General features: G+C 32.1%; 1 protein-coding gene across 1 annotated transcript in view; it reads left to right on the top strand.

The window, feature by feature from the left end:
• The first annotated feature begins 605 nt into the window (after positions 1–605).
• LOC139426138 (uncharacterized) overlaps positions 606–18,501 on the top strand; it is a 57,905-nt gene continuing 40,009 nt past the window's right edge. The window contains exons 1-4 of the mRNA XM_087152816.1: positions 606–1,359; positions 1,533–2,565; positions 2,673–3,013; positions 3,113–4,407. Coding sequence (XP_087008942.1) covers positions 606–1,359; positions 1,533–2,565; positions 2,673–3,013; positions 3,113–4,407 — 3,423 coding nt within the window. The remainder of the gene's footprint in view (positions 1,360–1,532; positions 2,566–2,672; positions 3,014–3,112; positions 4,408–18,501) is intronic.

Raw genomic sequence — 18,501 nt, 5'->3', positions numbered from 1 at the left:
TTTACGGCGAAATTGAGGAATTCCATAGTTTTTGGGAGCGTTTTGAAAACTGTATTGACAAAATCGAAAGTTTATCGCTGATTGACAAGCATGTTTTTTTGCGGGGATATTTAGATGGAGAAGCAAAACGAATAGTTGATGGAATTAATATAACTGCAGAAACATATGCAACAGCAAAGAATATTTTGAAATCAAAATATGGCGATAAAGATAAAATAATACAGGCTCATCTCGATTACTTAGAAAACCTAAAACCTGTCAAAAATCACTCTCCAGCAGCAATAAATGAGTTATATATTGATTGTAATCGAAGAATACAGGCTTTAGATGCTTTAGGAGGAAAAACTCAATCATACGGAAGAATTTTGGCTCCTAAAATACTTCGTGCTTTTCCTCATGAAATCTGTCGTAATTGGATTGTACATGCCAAACGTGAAAATTTTGGTGAAAGCGATATTTCAAAATTAATGAAATTTTTATCAGAAGAGGTCGAGGGAGCAATTACTGCAAGTAATATTAAAGGTTCACTAGATCCAGACTATCCTGTTAAATTTTCCTTAGAAATTTTTAATGTGAATTCTAAATCAGTTACCAAAAGTAAAATAATGTCACCCTTTTGTCCTTTCTGTGAAACTGTCGGACATTGGCTTCAACAGTGCAATGTTGTAACGGATATAGACGTGCGCATACAGAAATTGAAGACTAGTAATAGATGTTTTTTGTGCACTAACCGAGGACATACCAAAAAAAATTGCCCCCGTAGAGAAAAATTTAGCTGTTCCAAATGCAAGAGAAAACACCATACATCAATATGCAAACCTCTAACCAATGAGCAGCCTGTGGCTACATCTACAAACAAAATTGATATATCGTCTTCCAGTTTCGTTCATTTGAAAACTGCACGAGTTTTCATAACTGGGCCCACTGGCATTACAAAATTGACACGTTGTCTTTTGGATGGTGGAAGTCAATCTAGTTTCGTTTCTTCTAATCTTGTGGATACTTTAAAACTTTCAGTCATTTCAACCAGACATTTGGACATTCAAGCCTTCGAATCTCCAGCTAATGTTGGCTACATGCGAAGACAAGTCAAATTTCAGTTATCAAGTATCTGGGACAAATCTAAAGTTAATGTTACTGCATTCGAAAGCTCCAACAAATATGCATCACACCTACCTTCATCAACGGATGTTTCACTCTTTGCTAAAAACAAGCGAATGAAACTTGCTGATCCAGATGATTCATTGTCGAACTTACCAATTGAGATTTTAATCGGTGCAGATTTCTACTGGATTGTTATGAATTCTGAAGCTCAAGTCAGGTTGTCGGATTCTCTGGCCTTGGTCCCATCAAGTTTTGGTTGGGTACTTAGTGGAACTCGATCACACGCGACAGTTTCCTTCATTTCAACGGTTCATAATGTTGATGTTGATAATGTTGATGTGGATCAACGGTTCATAAAGTTGATGTGGAAATCACAAATGGAGAAATTAAGTGGCGTATAGTTTTTGATGCATCTTCGCATTCTCCAGGTCATCCATCTTTGAACGACGCTCTTGAAGTAGGACCAAATCTTCTTCCTGATATCTTAGCCACATTGTTGAGAATTCGACTTTCTAAAATAGCAATCACTAGTGATGGGCGACAAGCATTTCTGCAGCTGATTCTAGCAGAAGAAGACAGAGATGCAACACGATTTATTTGGTACAATACTACATATACTCCTGATGGGACATTCTGCACTGAAGATAACATTGTAACTTACCGATTCACACGTCTTCCATTTCGACTTGTCTCTAGTCCATTTTTATTAGCAGCTTCTCTTCGTGAATTGGCTACAAAACACAAACAAGCATATCCTACAGCAACTAGATACGTTGAAAATAACATTTATATGGATGATTTTGTAACGGGAACATCTATGGATACTGAAGCTCTGATTCTTTACCAAGAACTGCAGCAACTTACATCACTTATTAGCCTACCATTAGACAAATGGACTACAAATTCTAAGATTTTGAAAGATATGTGGAAACAAGAAAACGTCTCGTTTAAGGATATTACGCAGGTCTTGAGTGTTAAATGGTATACTAACAGTGATGTTTTTCAAATTGATGTGCAGACAAAAATTGTTCAAGCATGTAAAGAACCAGTAACAAAACGCTTACTACTGAAGTTGATGTCAAAGTTTTACGATCCTCTAGGCTTGTTTGCTCCAGTTACAGTAGTTGTGAAGATATTGTTTCAAGATACATGGTTTAGTGGTATTCAGTGGAATGAAATACTACCTCCATCTGTAGCACAGCAGTGGCACAAGTGGATAAATGAATTACACTATCTGAATGAAATATGCATCCCAAGATGGATCGGCTTTTCCGAAAATTCCGACGCTACCATACATGTGTTGTGCGACGCTTCGGAACGTGCATATGGTGCTCGTCACGCAGATGATATTTCTTCAGAGATCCATCTCATTTGCAGTCGAAATAAACTAGCCCCAATCAAAAGGGTAACCCTTCCGAGGCTTGAATTGTCAGCTGCACTACTAGGAACTCGCCTACTCCAGTATTTTTGCAAGGAAACGAACATGAATTCCTATGGTGCGATTCTACTGTAGCTTTAAGTTGTATAAAGGGAAATCCCAACCTTTGGAAAACATTTGTCTGCAACAGAACAACAGAAATTCTTCAAAACACTACTTCAGCACAATGGCGCCACTGTCCCGGTACAGATAACCCTGCGGATCATCTTACTCGTGGTACCTTTCCATCACAGTTATCGATTTTAGAATCTTGGTGGCACGGCCCGAAATGGCTAAAACATGATCCAGAAACTTGGCCTATCAAAGTTTTGTCTACACGTACACAGCCTTTAGTTGAAGCTGAATCACGGAAAACCAAATTTCAATCCTCCTACGTTGCAACTACAGAACCCATCATAGATATATCTCGTTATAGTTCTTACACGAAACTTCTTCATGTGACTGCCTGGATTCTACGTTTTGTATACAACTGTAAGACTCAGCAACGCATAACTCATGAACTGAATTGTAATGAAATAGAGAAAGCTAAAAACTATTGGATACAAACTGTACAGAATCAATGTTTCTCAGCTGAAATAAATGCCTTAAAAGCTGAACGTCCCCTGCCGAAAAAATCCAAAATTTACTGTTTCAATCCCTTTCTCGAAGATAATTATTTGCGCCTTGGGGGAAGGCTGCAATTTTCAAACATTTCTTCTTATACTCGACACCCTTTATTGCTCGATGGTAAACACTATTTTGTCCACCTTTTGATCCGGCATACCCACATACGACTTCACCATTTAGGTGTGCGTATAATCCTATCCGAGTTACGTTCAACCTTCTGGATTTTAAGAGGACGTCAAGCTATAAAGCAAGTTATTCACAAATGCTTGCCTTGCAAGCTGTCCAAAGCGAAATACGGAAAACAAATCGAAGCTCCTTTACATCCTGAAAGAGTTGTACCTTCTGCTCCATTTACTACCACAGGAATTGATTTTGCTGGACCAGTGAATATTCGATGTTTGAAATCAAGAGACACGGCCTACATAACACTATTTACTTGTGCAACAACACGTGCATTGCACATTGAACTTGTGACAGATCTTACCACAGACAAATTTCTTTTGGCCCTACAACGTTTTGTTGGCCGCAGAGGACTCCCACACACAATCTATACCGACAATGCTACCACATTTCATGCAGCAAATAAAGACTTGATTCTGTTATGGCAAGTTTTGTCATCAGCTAAAACTCAGCAATATTATGCCCAAAATGGCATAACTTGGAAATTTATCGCCCCACGAGCGGCTTGGTGGGGAGGCTGGTGGGAGCGCCTAATAGGAGTTGTCAAGCGATGTCTACGAAAGGTACTCGGACGAGCACTTCTTGACGAGGAAAGTCTGTCCACGGCCCTCATTGGAATAGAAGCCGCTCTGAACAGCCGACCATTGGTATACGAAGATGGAAAAGATGACAGTTCCAAAGCCTTAACACCAAGCCATTTCTTGACAGGACGAAAACTAACGGCCATTCCATCCAGCCCAAATAACAACACAAAGCTAAGAAAAATCTACAAGCAGCAGCAGGACTTACTCGACTGCTTTTGGAAAAAATGGTCCAAGGAATATTTGCTTCAATTGCGGTCATTTCATCAAGTTCGTAATCAGGACAATATCATTAATGTTCGAATTGGCGATATTGTACTTCTACAAGAGGATGTCCGACCACGGCACAAGTGGAAGAAAGCTAGAGTGGTGAATTTGCATGAAGGACGAGATGGAAAAATAAGATCCTGTGAGCTGAGAGTTAATGGTCACAATATAACCCGTCCGGTAGCTCTGGTCATCCCCCTCGAGGTCGACCAGGGTGGGGAGGATGTTGAGGTTTGAGTTCGAGATTAGTTAGATAGTTTTGAGTTTCCTGTGCTGGCAACATCTTTCTTGTTTTTATATTCTTTTTGATGTAAATAAAAGTTAAGTTTTCAGTTTGTTCTACGTGACTTTCAGTCTAATTTACTCTCAACAAAGTCCAACACTCTCCATGTAATGCAAATGCAGGCTAGCTCCATCAAAAAGTCCTCCACAAAGGCAAAATTTCTCGCAATACTCGATCCAGGAGTTCCCTTGTCTTCTGGATTGGGTTCAAAATTTCAAGGCTACGGAGTTGAACATTAGTAGTCTTAACCTATAAAATTGGGTCGGCTGTTCAACGACTGTTATAAAATTACGCATTGAGAACCGTGATTTCTCAGGGAATGGAGCGTTCGCCTTGAGGTGAACCGGGTTGTAATCCCAGCGGCGGCTGATCAATACGAATTCCGCACCCAGCTTGCACCGACCGCAGCGCTGATTTAAAATATCCTAGGTGGTAGACTGATCACGGATTAGAGTCCACTTGAAATCAGGATAACCGCGGGAAGTTTTCGTGGTTTTCCGCTGCATGTAACGCAACTGCTGGTTAGTTCCATCAAAAATTCATCCTCGAAGGCAAATTTTCCACAATGCTTATTTTCAGGTGTTCTCTCGTCTTCTGGATCGGGTTCAAAATTACATGGCTAAGGAGTTGAACATTAGCAGTCGTAAATCTAAAAAAGTCTTCCACGAAAGCAAATCTCTCCCAATACTTGATCCAGAAGTTCCATTGCCTTTTGAATTGGGTTCAAAATTAGAAGGTTACGGAGTTGAACATTAGTAGTCGTAAACCCAAAATTGGGTCAGCTGTTCAACGACATTTATAAAATAAAAAAAAATTACGTTTTGGATCAAAAAATTTCAAAATACATGCTTCGAATATTTTCAAAGGATCAATTCAAAAATAAAGAATTTAAAATCCTAACTCTTTGTCAGGGATGAGGATCATCACCATCTCATTTCAGGGAGTGAGGATAGAGTTATATGTTCTTTTTACATGAAATGTATTTTTTAAGAAATCTCCATTTTGAAAAAAATTAAACTCACTTTTATTTTGTTGATTGCAGCGCCATCTGTGTTCTAAAATGAACAAAAAATTCATATTGGAATTCTTTTTGTCCTAGAGAATCCAAAATTGCCATGGAAAATGGTTACAATGTAAAATGTCGAAGTTGCTCTATAACTTTCGAGTCTAAAGCTAGGAGGTAGAGTTTAGTATAGTTGAATCCATCCTATGAAAACATTTGAAATTGGCATTTTAGATCTTGATGGTCCATGTAATTTTCGAGATTATTGAGTGTTTCGGTACTGCTCGAACATTCTAAAAAAATGTTATTTTAACACAAAAAAGATGAAAAAGTGTAGAGTAAATTCATAAAATTGCATGTTTCGTGCATTTATGTACGTAAAAATTAGAATGTTATTTTCGAACAGTTTTAAAATTTTACTGACAAAATATAACTATTGACTTTATATTTTTGCGTTTCAATCATCTTTGAAATTCGTATTCCATATTTCCCTTATTGTCAAAACATAACCATTGACTTTTTATTTTCGCGTTTCTACCATCTTTTAAAATTCGAATTCCATATTCCCCCAAATTGTCAAAACAAAACCATTTACATTTTACTTCCGCATTTCTACCATCTTTTAAAATTCGAATTCCATATTCCCCCAAATTGTCAAAACAAAACCATTTACATTTTACTTCCGCATTTTTACCATCTTTTAAACTCGGATTCCATATTCCCCTTATTGTCAAAACATAACCATTGACTTCTTATTTTCGCCTTTGTATCATCTTTTGAATTGGAATTCCATCCTTAAGGGAAAAATTATGCTAGTTAAAAATAATTTATGGGATAAAGCTATAGTAATTATTTTTTTTAAAATTAAATATTTTTTTTTAAATATTTGTAAAGTTTTCCTTTGTTGTTTATTTTATAAAAGCTTATTTGAAAAGTACAGTTATAAATAACAGTATATTAAAAAAATAACGTTTATAGAATAAATTTTTTGTCTTAATTTTACATAAATTAATTTGAAAAGAGGCAAGATATTTTGTACTCTCCAAGGAGCATAACTATTAATAATACTACAATACACAAGTTTGTAGTTTGTATATCAGCTTTAACTATAACATTTGAAAGAATTATTTCACTTTAAAAATAACTATTAGCGAGAAGGAACAATAACTATTAATTTTAGAATTATAGTTTGAAGTTAGCTGGATGTATTAAAACACGTAAAAAAGTAAAACATCCACTTTTTAAAAAGAAAAAAAAATTAAAGCTACTTTAGAAACGATTTATTTTTCATTCTCTAAATTTGTAAAGAATGAGATTGCAATAAATTATAATCTTATCTATCATGCTTTTATCTTTTTGAAATAAGCCGCCCTGAGAAATTGAAAACATTTTTCTCAGCAACAGTTCAAAATCTTTTTAATATCGCTAAGAAATACTTTTTATATCATATTTTTCGGTTTAAAAGCAAGGAGATTCATGTTTGAAAAAAAGTTAAAATTTTAAGTAATGTATTTCTTTTCCATCCTTTTAAAGGATTAGTTTGAGGAGTAAGTTTTAGAATAAGATATAAATAATTAATTAACCAAAACATCATTATATTTGAGCGTTAATGAGCTAATTTTTTTTTGAAAATTTTATTTTATTAAATTGTTTCAGCGATAATAAGGCTTATATGAATTTATTATCATTAGTGAGTTAACTAAATATATTTTCAAAGAAAAGATAAGTTTTTAAATTGTTTTTCTTGCGCGTCTTTCCATTCTAGTATTTCAATTTAAAAATAAAAGAAATTGAGTTATAAGGGATGAATTGTATTAACATCGATTAATAATGATGAAATGAGTGAAATGAGTGAAAATAAGTAAAATGTTTGAAAAAATGATTTTAAATGCTGCATTTTTAAGAAAGTACAATAAGTGAGATAGGTAGTACTCCGATCCAGCCTAGGGGGTATACGGAGATAAAAAGTTCAATTATTACATTAAATATTTAAGCTAAAAACTAAAAATACAGTAAAATATTTCCATATGACAGTGGTGGTGATCAGTTAAAAGTGAATTAACTAAGAATTAAGGTAATTAAAAACATGATTTAAAATCAATGGACGCTAAAAGAGTCGGTGTAAATGTGAAGAATTAAAATGATGATAATACTAAGGAAATAAGAAATGAAAATAAAATCAATAAACTAAAAATATATGAAAGCTAAATGTCCTAAGTGTAAATGGCTAAAAGCAAAAGTTCGAATAAAAGTCGAAGAAATGTAAAATCACATGTAGATAAAAGCTCAAAATGTAGAAGAGGCTAAAGTTGAAGCTAAAAGATAACATATTCTATTGTTGGTTTATGACTGGGGTAAGTTGATCTGGGGCTGAAATCTTGTAAGTCGAGGGTTTGCTTTATTATTTGAATCACAATTTTCTTGCAGGCCAATATAGCAAAGAATTGGTGTTCTTTCATAGTCATTCATGTGGGTTCCTCGAAGTACCCGGAATCTTGAACAGTGCTTAATGAGATGTAATTACAATACAATAAGTACAATAAGTAAAGTTTTCCACTTTTAAGTATTTAAGAGAGAATAAAAAGAGAGAAGGGTGTAAATTTTTTATTCGTGCGTTTCTTTAAATTTTTTTCGTATTTCTCAAACAGTAGCAAAACACTATCACAATAGTCAGTTGGGTCGGAATAGCCTGGTTGGTAGAGGTGTTAATGAGATCGTGAGTTCGAATCCCGCCTTTCGGGAAATCCCAGTGTTAAATCTGGTTACGTTAAATATGTTGGGGTCGCAAAGTCCATCAAGATCTCATAACAAATCAATACCTACGGGGGTACTGAATGGGAGATTGATCGTTCTACAGTTCAGCTCAAATTATCTGTGCATGAAAGAATGGAGTATAAATGGGTCCTCCCCTCAAACAGGCTGTGGTGTGAGTGGCCATAAATGTCACCATTGAAAAATAAAAAACACATCCTCTGCCTTAAAAAAAAATCGCTCGGAGTTTCATTGCAGGCATGCTGATTGGCAAATGACGCAAGCAATAATACAATAGTCAGTTGTAGGTCATGAAAGCCCCGGATGTTAAAGCTCTACACTTTTAAGACCAACTGTGTGATGGAGGCAAAGTGGACCGCATTACGCACTGGTTGTATTTACTTCCAGACTAGATGATACTCATTGAATGCATACCAAAAATGCCAACTGCACACCAAAGAATAATTTTTCTAATGAAATTTCTGACAACAGGACATTTTAAATTAAAAGTTTGATGTATGTATGTATGTGGATAAAAACCCAGCAAATATAGCAGATAGAGATCGGTATATGCGCAGAGAGACAAAACGTCAAAAGTAGTCAGCTGCTCTGAGAAATAAATGTATGGTCAAAACTACCAGAACATAGTAAAGTTTACAATATCTAGATCAGTGGCAGCACCAAAGATCTCGTTAATTTTTACTGAAGAGCTTCGGCCATGGTTTTGGTGAAATTAATAATAATATATGATAAAATTTGGTAATTTTATAATGATACCTTAGAGCATGGCATAAAAACCATTCATTCGGTTAAATTTACTTCTCAGTTTTGTATTTTTTATAAAATCTGTGGAACACTGTAAAATATTCCGGATCGGGAGATTTACCTTAAAAAGTCTGATAAACCGTAAAAATTCTGATATCAAAACATCAAATATAAAATTGATACTAAAATGTATAAAACAATGACATCAAAATGATATCAAATGAATAAAAAATGATATCAAAAATGATTTTTGATACCAAAAAAAGTGATATACCATAATTTTTACAGTAATAATTACTATAAAATCACTGAATCACTCAAATTAAATAAATATTAGTGTAAAAATTACATTAAAATATTTAATAAAAAATTGATGCAAGTATGGATTTTACGTATCATGCACTTAAAGTTCCGATAATTTGATCCGGAACTTTTTACAGTGTAATGAGAACTATATTTCTGAAAATCAGAATTTCCTATAAACTGTTACAATGAAAACGAATGAAAAATACCAAAAGAATGTTTTAAATACCGTAGATTTTAGTTTATCAAGCAGAATAATGGTTTCTTTTTCAATTTATTTTTTTACCAGAAATGTCATTTTCATCCGGAAACTTACCAGCATTTATTTCATAGCGCATATGAAGAAAAAATACTAAAATAATTGAATAAAAAATCATATGATGTGAAACCGCAATCATTTCATATGCCTAAATAATTATAGTAATTATTTTTTTGATAACGCAATTATTTCAGCAAAAATGATTAACAGATTATTAAACATTATTAACAGATACAGAAAATTATTAACAGATTATTAAACACAACTTTTTTATAGTAAGTTAAAGTTATATCCATATAAACTATAATCTTAACATTTGAGGATACAACAGATTAATACTATTGTTCCATTAAATTTATTTTCTTATTTAAGAAAAAAATTCAAAATAATCTATATAATCTACATTAATTTGATAATAATAACATGTGAACCAAGCCGACGCTTCTGTTAATTAGGAACTAAACTATCGATTTCTTTTTTTTTTGTTTGAAGATATAATTTCCATATTTTTTCATAGAAAGTAGCAGATGGTGCCATCATTCACTATTTAATTGAAAGAGACTAATGAGAAGTGAAACTAATAACCCCTTCTGAAGTGCTTTCCATCAGAGCTGAAATAATTAACCCTTTAATTCAGTTCTAATTATTTTTGAAAAACACATAAAATTTGCGATAGAGATTAGGATTAGAGCTTTGATTTTCATTAGATTAAGTTTCTGCATGGGTAGATTTGCTTTGATTCTTAATAGATTTCTTTTCAATGAGTATTTTTCAAAACAAAAAGCTGCGTGTTTTTAAAATGAAAGCTTACTAATTAATTAACTTGTTTCTAATTAGGAATATGTAAGTATACTATGCATTTTAATTTCTTTTTTTTGGTGACTTTCTATGAACTACTCATATATCTAGAGGATGTGAGGTAAAAACAGATTTCTTTGTATCTTTTTAATTTTATAATTATTTTATCTCATAACCATTGTTGAACAACCGATTCAATTTTGAGTTCATGACTACTAATGTTCAACTTCACAGCCTTGTAATTTTGAACCCAATACAGAGGACATGGGAACTTCTAGATTAAGTATTGGGAGAAATTTGTCCTCGTGGAGGACTTTTTGTGGGAACTAACCCACATTGGCGATACATGGAGAAGAAAACCACGAAATCCAAACACGGTTAACCTGGCTGCAAGGAGACTAAAAACCATGATTCGTCTACCACAGAGGATATTTAACGTCAGTACCGTGGTCTGTGCGAGCCACGTGCAGAATTCTGATCGAGCAGTCAACCCTGGGGTTCAAACCCGGGCCACCTCACTCAACGCTCAATCCTCTGAGGACATCACAGCTCTTTATAATTATTTTATAACCGTCGTTGAATACCCTATCCAAATTTGAGTTCACGACTACCAATGTTTAACTCTGTAGTTTTGCAAAATCATTTAATACATCCTAACTTGAAAACTAAAATGTAAATATTAATGTTACACAACTAAATACATATATGCGGATTTCTAGTGGTGAGCTTTAGTTTGGTTCTGAAAAGTAACATTGAAGATGGCCACAATCACTCGACAGCTCATTATCAATTGTAAACAATTATGAACGATATCAAAACACGCCAACATTGGTGTTTTCGGAAGTTAAAATACTTAACGTATGATGTGAAGGAGCGGGTTCTTAGTGTGAATTTTTTGCATTTTCGATGCTTAGAACTTTCATACACCCTTTAAAGCAGAGGTCGCCAAAGTGGTCTATATAGACCCCCAGGGGTCCATTTAACAAAAGCGGGGGTCGATCTGAGACAGGGGGGCGAATGGGGGTCGATCCGAATCGGAAGGGTCGATTGTGGGTCGAAAAAAAAACAGTTCTCAATACGCAAATCACACATACCTAATTAAGAATGTAAAATTTGTGAATTTTTTTTACAATTGACTCAATATCAGTTTCGTTATAAAACATAAATTAATAAACGGATATTTATTGGGGTGAAACAAGTATTTACGTACCACCGCGCAGTGGCACGAACACAGCGCAGTTTATAAGTCATATGCATATGTGCGTTTGTCCAAATGTCACGTGTGACGAGCATTGACGTTACAAATGCAAATATCATACGCAGTTTCAGCTATCCTTGCAAACTGTGTTGAATATTTGCAGTGTCATTATTAAAACTTTTATAGTTTTGGATAATTATCGTTTCGATAAAACCATTTGTTTGGTTTAGATATCAATTTTAATTATCAATGCCCAAAAAAGAAGGTAAGCATTAATAATATGGAATAGTACAGCTCGTGAAAAAACTATAGCACACTTTGTATTTTTTTACGAAAATTACAAAATTGATCAATTTTGAACCCAGTATAGCGAACCTTGCAAAAAAACACCAGGCACACCCATCTCATTGATCAAGAAGTAGTAAATCTTCAGTTACTTTACTTATTATATCTACTTATGCATGATTACTTATTATTTAATAATAAGGTATTTAAATTTCAATATTAATATATTTTTCATAAAACTATTGTTACACAATGTACTATTACTTTAATAAATGTTTAAAATCATAAAATAAATGTACAAACACAGTATCTAATAGAGTTTTATTTTAATTAACAGAAAATTACTTTTGTGGGGGTCGATGGAGATTTCGAAAAATTGTATAGGGGTCGATGATCAAAAAAGTTTGGCGACCCCTGCTTTAAAGTGTATATGAAAGCTTGTTTTGGTAACGCACAATGATTATCTCACTCACAATCTTTACACCATTTTTAGGATTGAGGTGTTTCACCACAGTTTTTGATGCTAATGGAAACTTAGTTTTTAAGATAGTTCGAGCAGAATATACGGGCGTAAACGTGAAAAACTCAATATGACAGAACAAAGTGTCTTAAAGTATTATTATCGAAACAATGTAGTTGTGACGATACAAATAATAAAATTATGTAAAGTCTAGATTATAAAATTCATTATATCACCAGGTTTACACAGTTTTAAAATGAATATTAAAGAATTGTATAGTTTGGCTATGCAAAGAATTCCCCTAGCCCAGGGATGGGCAAACTTTTTTGGTCGAGGGGTCAAAAATCAAGAAAAAAAATGTTTGGTGGGCCAAGTAAAAACTTCAAAATTTAAGAAAAAAAGGTGATATACAAGTTTTAATTTAAATATTTAGTGAGATGAAGGAAATTGCGATTTCATTTTTAAAAGTTCCTTACATTAAAGTTGGAATGTGCTTATTTAGATGTGCTTATTTTAAGGAAGGGAGATTAAGGATTATAGGAAGGGAGATGTGCTTATTTTAAGGAACAAGGCTAAATGCTTTGCTGTTAGTCTACTTCTGAAATGATTTTTTCTAAGGTTCATAGTTGAAAACTCTTGCTTACATATATAAGATTAAGCAAACATGCACTGATTTTCTGAGCATGAAATGAAATATTAAATTTCGGAAACTAGCTTTTGGTAAAGATTTGTAAAACTTTGGAATAGTAGTTAGAAACGACTGCTTCAGATGATTGTTAGATTGTCCGCTCTTTGGAGCGGAAAATGCGCAGTCTGCCAAATGTGAAGTGCAATTTACCTATATTAGATTCCATAAGTCAGCTCCTCGAGAGAGACAAGCGCTAGTTGGAGCCAATCTACGGCTATTCTATAAAGAACTTCTGCTTTCAACATTTTACCAATCGAAGCTGTTTAGCTAACTATATCCATCAATTTATGTTTTGTAGAACAAGAATAGAGAAAGCAAAAACTTCATCAGTCAGTAAAGGAAAAACAGAAATAATTTTAAACATAGACGACAAGAAAATGGATGTATATTGTTTATATTTGCCACTGATCGACAAATAAAAATTCTATCTGCGGGCAGGATAAAATCTTCCAGAGGGCCACAGTTGGCCCGCGGGCCGTAGTTTGCCCATCCCTGCCCTAGCCATTCGTCTGAAGTACTCGTGGTGACTATGGTTACGAGGTTTAACTATTTCAGAGAATCATGGGAGAAAGAAACTCCCCTTCTTAAAATGTGCTACTGCTTGTTTCTATTGCAATAGACGACTTTAGGCTTCGTGTCGAGGGGAGTTCTTTCTATACACAGACTATATATTTCTTTTTGTGTTATGTTTGTATATTGCATAAATATTTTCATAATTTATATAAGTCATGAGTTTAGAATCAAACTTTGATAAAATCTGAATGATTGAATCAGGCACAAAAACAGAATTTTTTTAACCCTTAAAATTTATTAATAATATTTTTGCCACAAAATAATCACTTACATATTAGAAATTACAGATACCCAGAATTGAAAGAAATGATCTGAAGCTAAATTTAAACAATTAAAACTATAGTTAATTTTACCATAAAAGTTATCAAATTTGCTAGATTTTTGATTTTAATTAGAGCCGAAATTATTATTGTTAATACAAAATAATTTTTATTAAATACGTTATATAATATCGCTTGTTTTGATAGTGTATTGGTAAAATTACATTATTAAATTCATCGTAGTTCAAACTTCTTTTATAGAATAAGAAATTTTGCAATTTAAGTGAAAAAACAAAACAAAATAAATGTGACTTTTTTTTTTGGTCATAGAAATTAATATTTAACTGTACAAATGAAGAATTAAAATATATTCGTTATTCTATAGAACAAACACTTAATTAATTTTTTTCCAGATTTATTTTTGCAATCTTACTTCCTCCTTAATTAGATTCTTATTGTTTTACTCTATGCGAAAATAAATGAACTTTGCTGCTTTAATTCCGTTTTCCAAGCATTTCTTGTCTGATAAGACAATTCAATTAATCTTTAATGGCTTTTTCTTGTTCTTCTGAAGGAGTTTTTGTTTTTTAGAAAACATGCTTAGAAAATTTTAAAGTGCATTAGTGAATATTTCTTTTTACATTTTTTAACGAGTTGAAAAAACAACTTAATTTTTTAGTTATAAGATTCTGGAATTTTGAAAAAAGAGTGCTCTGAAAAATAAAATTGATGCTATGAAAATTGTTAAAAGTGTTATTGTTAGAAAATGTCTTCTTTTTTATTGTATTTTTTCCCAGCTTAAAAAGTAGAGCCAAATTAAAGTTTAACAAATAGTAAAAAGCTAATAAAACCCTATTACTTAGTATAAAGTTAATAAAATATTATTATTTAGTAAAAATATAAGTAATCTTATTATTTAGTGTGAAATTTAATGTCAGTTTCTTTTATTTTACAAACTCAAAAGTAAATTTTAGATTCATAGCAAGAAAAATGATAAATATTTTTAATTATGATAAAAGAAAAAATTTGTAGATTTTGTTAATTCTTCTTAAACTTTTTTTAAAATTCGGTGAATATTTGGTTACTTTCTCTAATTATAATTGTTTTTAGTGAAAATTATTTTTCTTTTTTAACTCTTATTGCTACTTGTTATTAAAAACCTATTTAAGCTTTTTTTTATTGAACTATAATCTCAATGGTTTTAAGTTTTAGTAATTTTTAAAAAGGGCATACAGTGGAAAAACTCTATATCAAAAATATTTATTATTTAAAAATATACCCGATTTGTTATTTAAATTTAAGAATGAAACGAAATCTTGTTATCTGGTAAAGTAGCATCGGTTATAGGTTAAAAAGCATTTATTATTTAAAAATATGCCCGATTTGTTTTATTTAAATTTAAGAATGAAATGAAATATTGTTGTTTGATAAAGTAGAATTGGTTATAGGTTAAGATGCACTTATTATTTAAAAATATGCCTGATTTATTTTATTTGTATTTAAGAATGAAATAAAATTTTGTTGCTTGGTTAAATAGCATTGGTTATAGGTTAAGATGCATTTATTATTTAAAAATTTGCCCAATTTGTTTTATTTAAATTTAAGAATGAAAGGAAATATTGTTGTTTGATAAAGTAGAATTGGTTATAGGTTAAGATGCATTTATTATTTAAAAATATGCCAGATTTGTTTTATTTAAATGTAAGAATAAAATGAAATTTTGTTGCTTGGTTAAATAGCATTGGTTATAGGTTAAGATGCATTTATTATTTAAAAATATGCCCGATTTTTTTTACTTACATTTAAGAATGAAATGAAATTTTGTTGCTTGGTAAAGTAGCATTGGTTATAGGTTAAGATGCATTTATTATTAAAAAATATGCCCGATTTATTTTATTTGCATTTAAGAATGAAATGGAATTTTGTTGCTAGGTAAAATGGCATTGGTTATAGGTTAAGATGCATTTATAATTTAAAAATATGCCCGATTTGTTTTATTTAAATTTAAGAATAAAATGAAATTTTGTTGTTTGGTAAAGTAGCATTGGTTATTGGTTAAGAAGCCATTTTTTGAATGTGACATACATGAAGATAACAGAATAATCTTTTTAAATGACAGTGACAAGTTCAATAAAGTGATTTGCTTTATCACACCCCTACTCTTCTCAACTGATAGTTTTGGGATAAAATATTTATTGTCATATTTTTCACGTAGAATAAAACACCCTTTTAGGCCATTACTTTGATTTCCATAAACTTGTGATTCTCTGTTAATTTTAAACATAACCATTGATAATCAAGCTATGTATCAAGTTTCATACATTAAAATCAAACAAAAAAAATTAATTATTTAAACCGTCAAGTTTAAAAAAATGAGAGCAATTTATTTTATAATGCCCATACTCTTTTCAATTGTCAGTTTTTGGATAAATATTTACCGCTATAATTTTCATTTAAATTTTTTTTGTCATTTACTTTTTTTTAATTCTTAAACTGTAATTCTCTATCAATTTTACTCAATATTGAGCAGCACTCTCAAAAGCAAATAGCATTAATTTTTTATAGCATAATAAATAGCTTTATAAATAGCATAATAGATAACATTAATTGCGTGTAAAATAAAATACGAGCATTTTATTTTACACACACAGCCAGGAAGCCAGTTGTATATCGTAGAAGTCATTATTATCATCCTTATCATGTCGCAAAAGTAATTATTATCATCCTCATCATATCGCAAAAGTAATTATTATCATCATAATATCGCAGAAGTAATTATTATCATCATCAAAATATCGCAGAAATCAGTATTATCATCATCATAATATCGCGGAAGCGATTTTTTTACACATACTTAACTACCAGTTGTGGGATAAAATATTTCTTATGGAATTTAACAATTTAAAACCTATTATTTGTAATTTTATTGATAAAAAATAATATCATATAAACTTCGAAAATAATTGTTTAGCATCAAACTACTAATTATTTTAAAACCTTTTGCCCCATGAAATTTAAGTTTCTCTTAGTCTACTGTCCACAGTGTGTAGTATTTAGCACTTTGCAGTAAAGTGGAATTTACATACATACATATTCCTCTTCACTCCGAATTATAGCATAGGGTTTCTATCATAGCCTTCCATTTCACTCTATTTGTTGCCAGATATTTTACCTATCTTCATGTTTTTTTAATTGTTTTCAACTCGTTTACAATCGTCCTGCGAGAAGTATTTTCAGGTCTTCCTCTTTTTCTATTGCCCTTAGGATTTCAATCAAGAACTTGTCTTATTTTAAATTTCTCAAACTTACGTAGAGCATGATCAATCGCTTTCCATTTTATTTTATTTTATAAATATCGTTGAACAGTCAACCTAATTTTTGGGTGACTACTAATCAAAGCTTGACCCTGTCCCGTCCCCTTCAGGGTGCACTTGGAGAATACTGTAGACTCTAAGTGCACGCACGTGACCTCTCAGTAAAAAAAGAGGATTCAAAAAGGTAGTCTTGGTGGCGATTCATGGCAGCACCAGAAGGCCTCAAAGAATTTAGTGAAATCTTTAAATTAAGAATAGTAGTTACTCAGAAAATAGATTTTAGAAGTTTGAGTGTTCTAACGTAATAGGCAAGGCCTTGAAAAAAGGTAACAAACAAATTATGATGATGAAAAGTACCAGAATTAATTCGGTGACTACTAATGTTCAACTCAATAGTCTTGTAATTTTAAACCCAATGCGGAAGACAAAGGAACTCCTGGATCAAGTAACGGGAGAAATTTGCTTTCGCGGAGGACTTTTTGATAGAACTAACCCGCATTTGCGTCACACGTAGAGGATAACCACGAAAACCTCCCATGTTTAGCCTGGCAGCAAGAGAACTCTAAGCCATGATCCGTCTAAAATTGAGGATATTTTTATATCAGTATTGTGGTCAGGGCGAGCCGGGTGCGGGTTTAGAACCCGGTTCACCACAACGGAAGGCGAACGCTTTATCCCATGAGCCATCAAGGCTTAATCCATTTCCACTTATGTTTTTCTTTAATTTCTAGATCAATCAGCTTCCGATCCGAGGGAGAAGCGATTGTTTACTTTACTGATTTGTCAAAATATAGTTATCTTCAAAATGCTACTGATGGTGATCAAATCATCATTTTTATAAAGTTATGTTTCAGAGAATAATTACCGGTGATGAAAGCATAACAAGTTCAACAGAAAGCTTTTTAGTAAAACTTCAGTTTTACGTAACGATAGAACATTGAAATTTCAGTTTTAAGTAAATAATAAGATACATTTTATCAAATGTATCAAAACTATCAAGAATAGAGAGACTCGATTTGAAAAGCCAAATTTTAACTGAGAAAAAGGGTAAATCTTTGCAGCTCTTCCAATACAAAATTTACTATAAATCAAACAAAAATTTACATAAAAACTACCAAAACTTATTAATTTGGGTCTTTTAGAATATATTAAATTATAATCAGTTTTGTTTCAGATAATAGTTTGCACACCATGATATTTTTTTGAAAAAATAAATAAAATTTTTTGTTAAACTTTAGAAGTGCCTTCATATAAAGTATACTTACACTCGGTGAAAAAAAAATCTTGGTCCTAACTACCAGAGTATTTTAAAATTAATCACGTTTCTCTCTCTAAGGATACACCAAAAAGCACGGTAGTTTTTATTAAACCACTTTCGTAATGAC

Source organism: Parasteatoda tepidariorum, chromosome 10, assembly GCF_982258835.1.
Source record: "Parasteatoda tepidariorum strain Cologne lab strain chromosome 10, Ptep-v5.0, whole genome shotgun sequence".
Classification (NCBI taxonomy): Eukaryota; Metazoa; Arthropoda; class Arachnida; order Araneae; family Theridiidae; genus Parasteatoda; species Parasteatoda tepidariorum.
The sequence above is the reverse complement of the archived record's forward strand: the minus strand, read 5'-3'. Positions and strand labels throughout refer to the sequence as shown.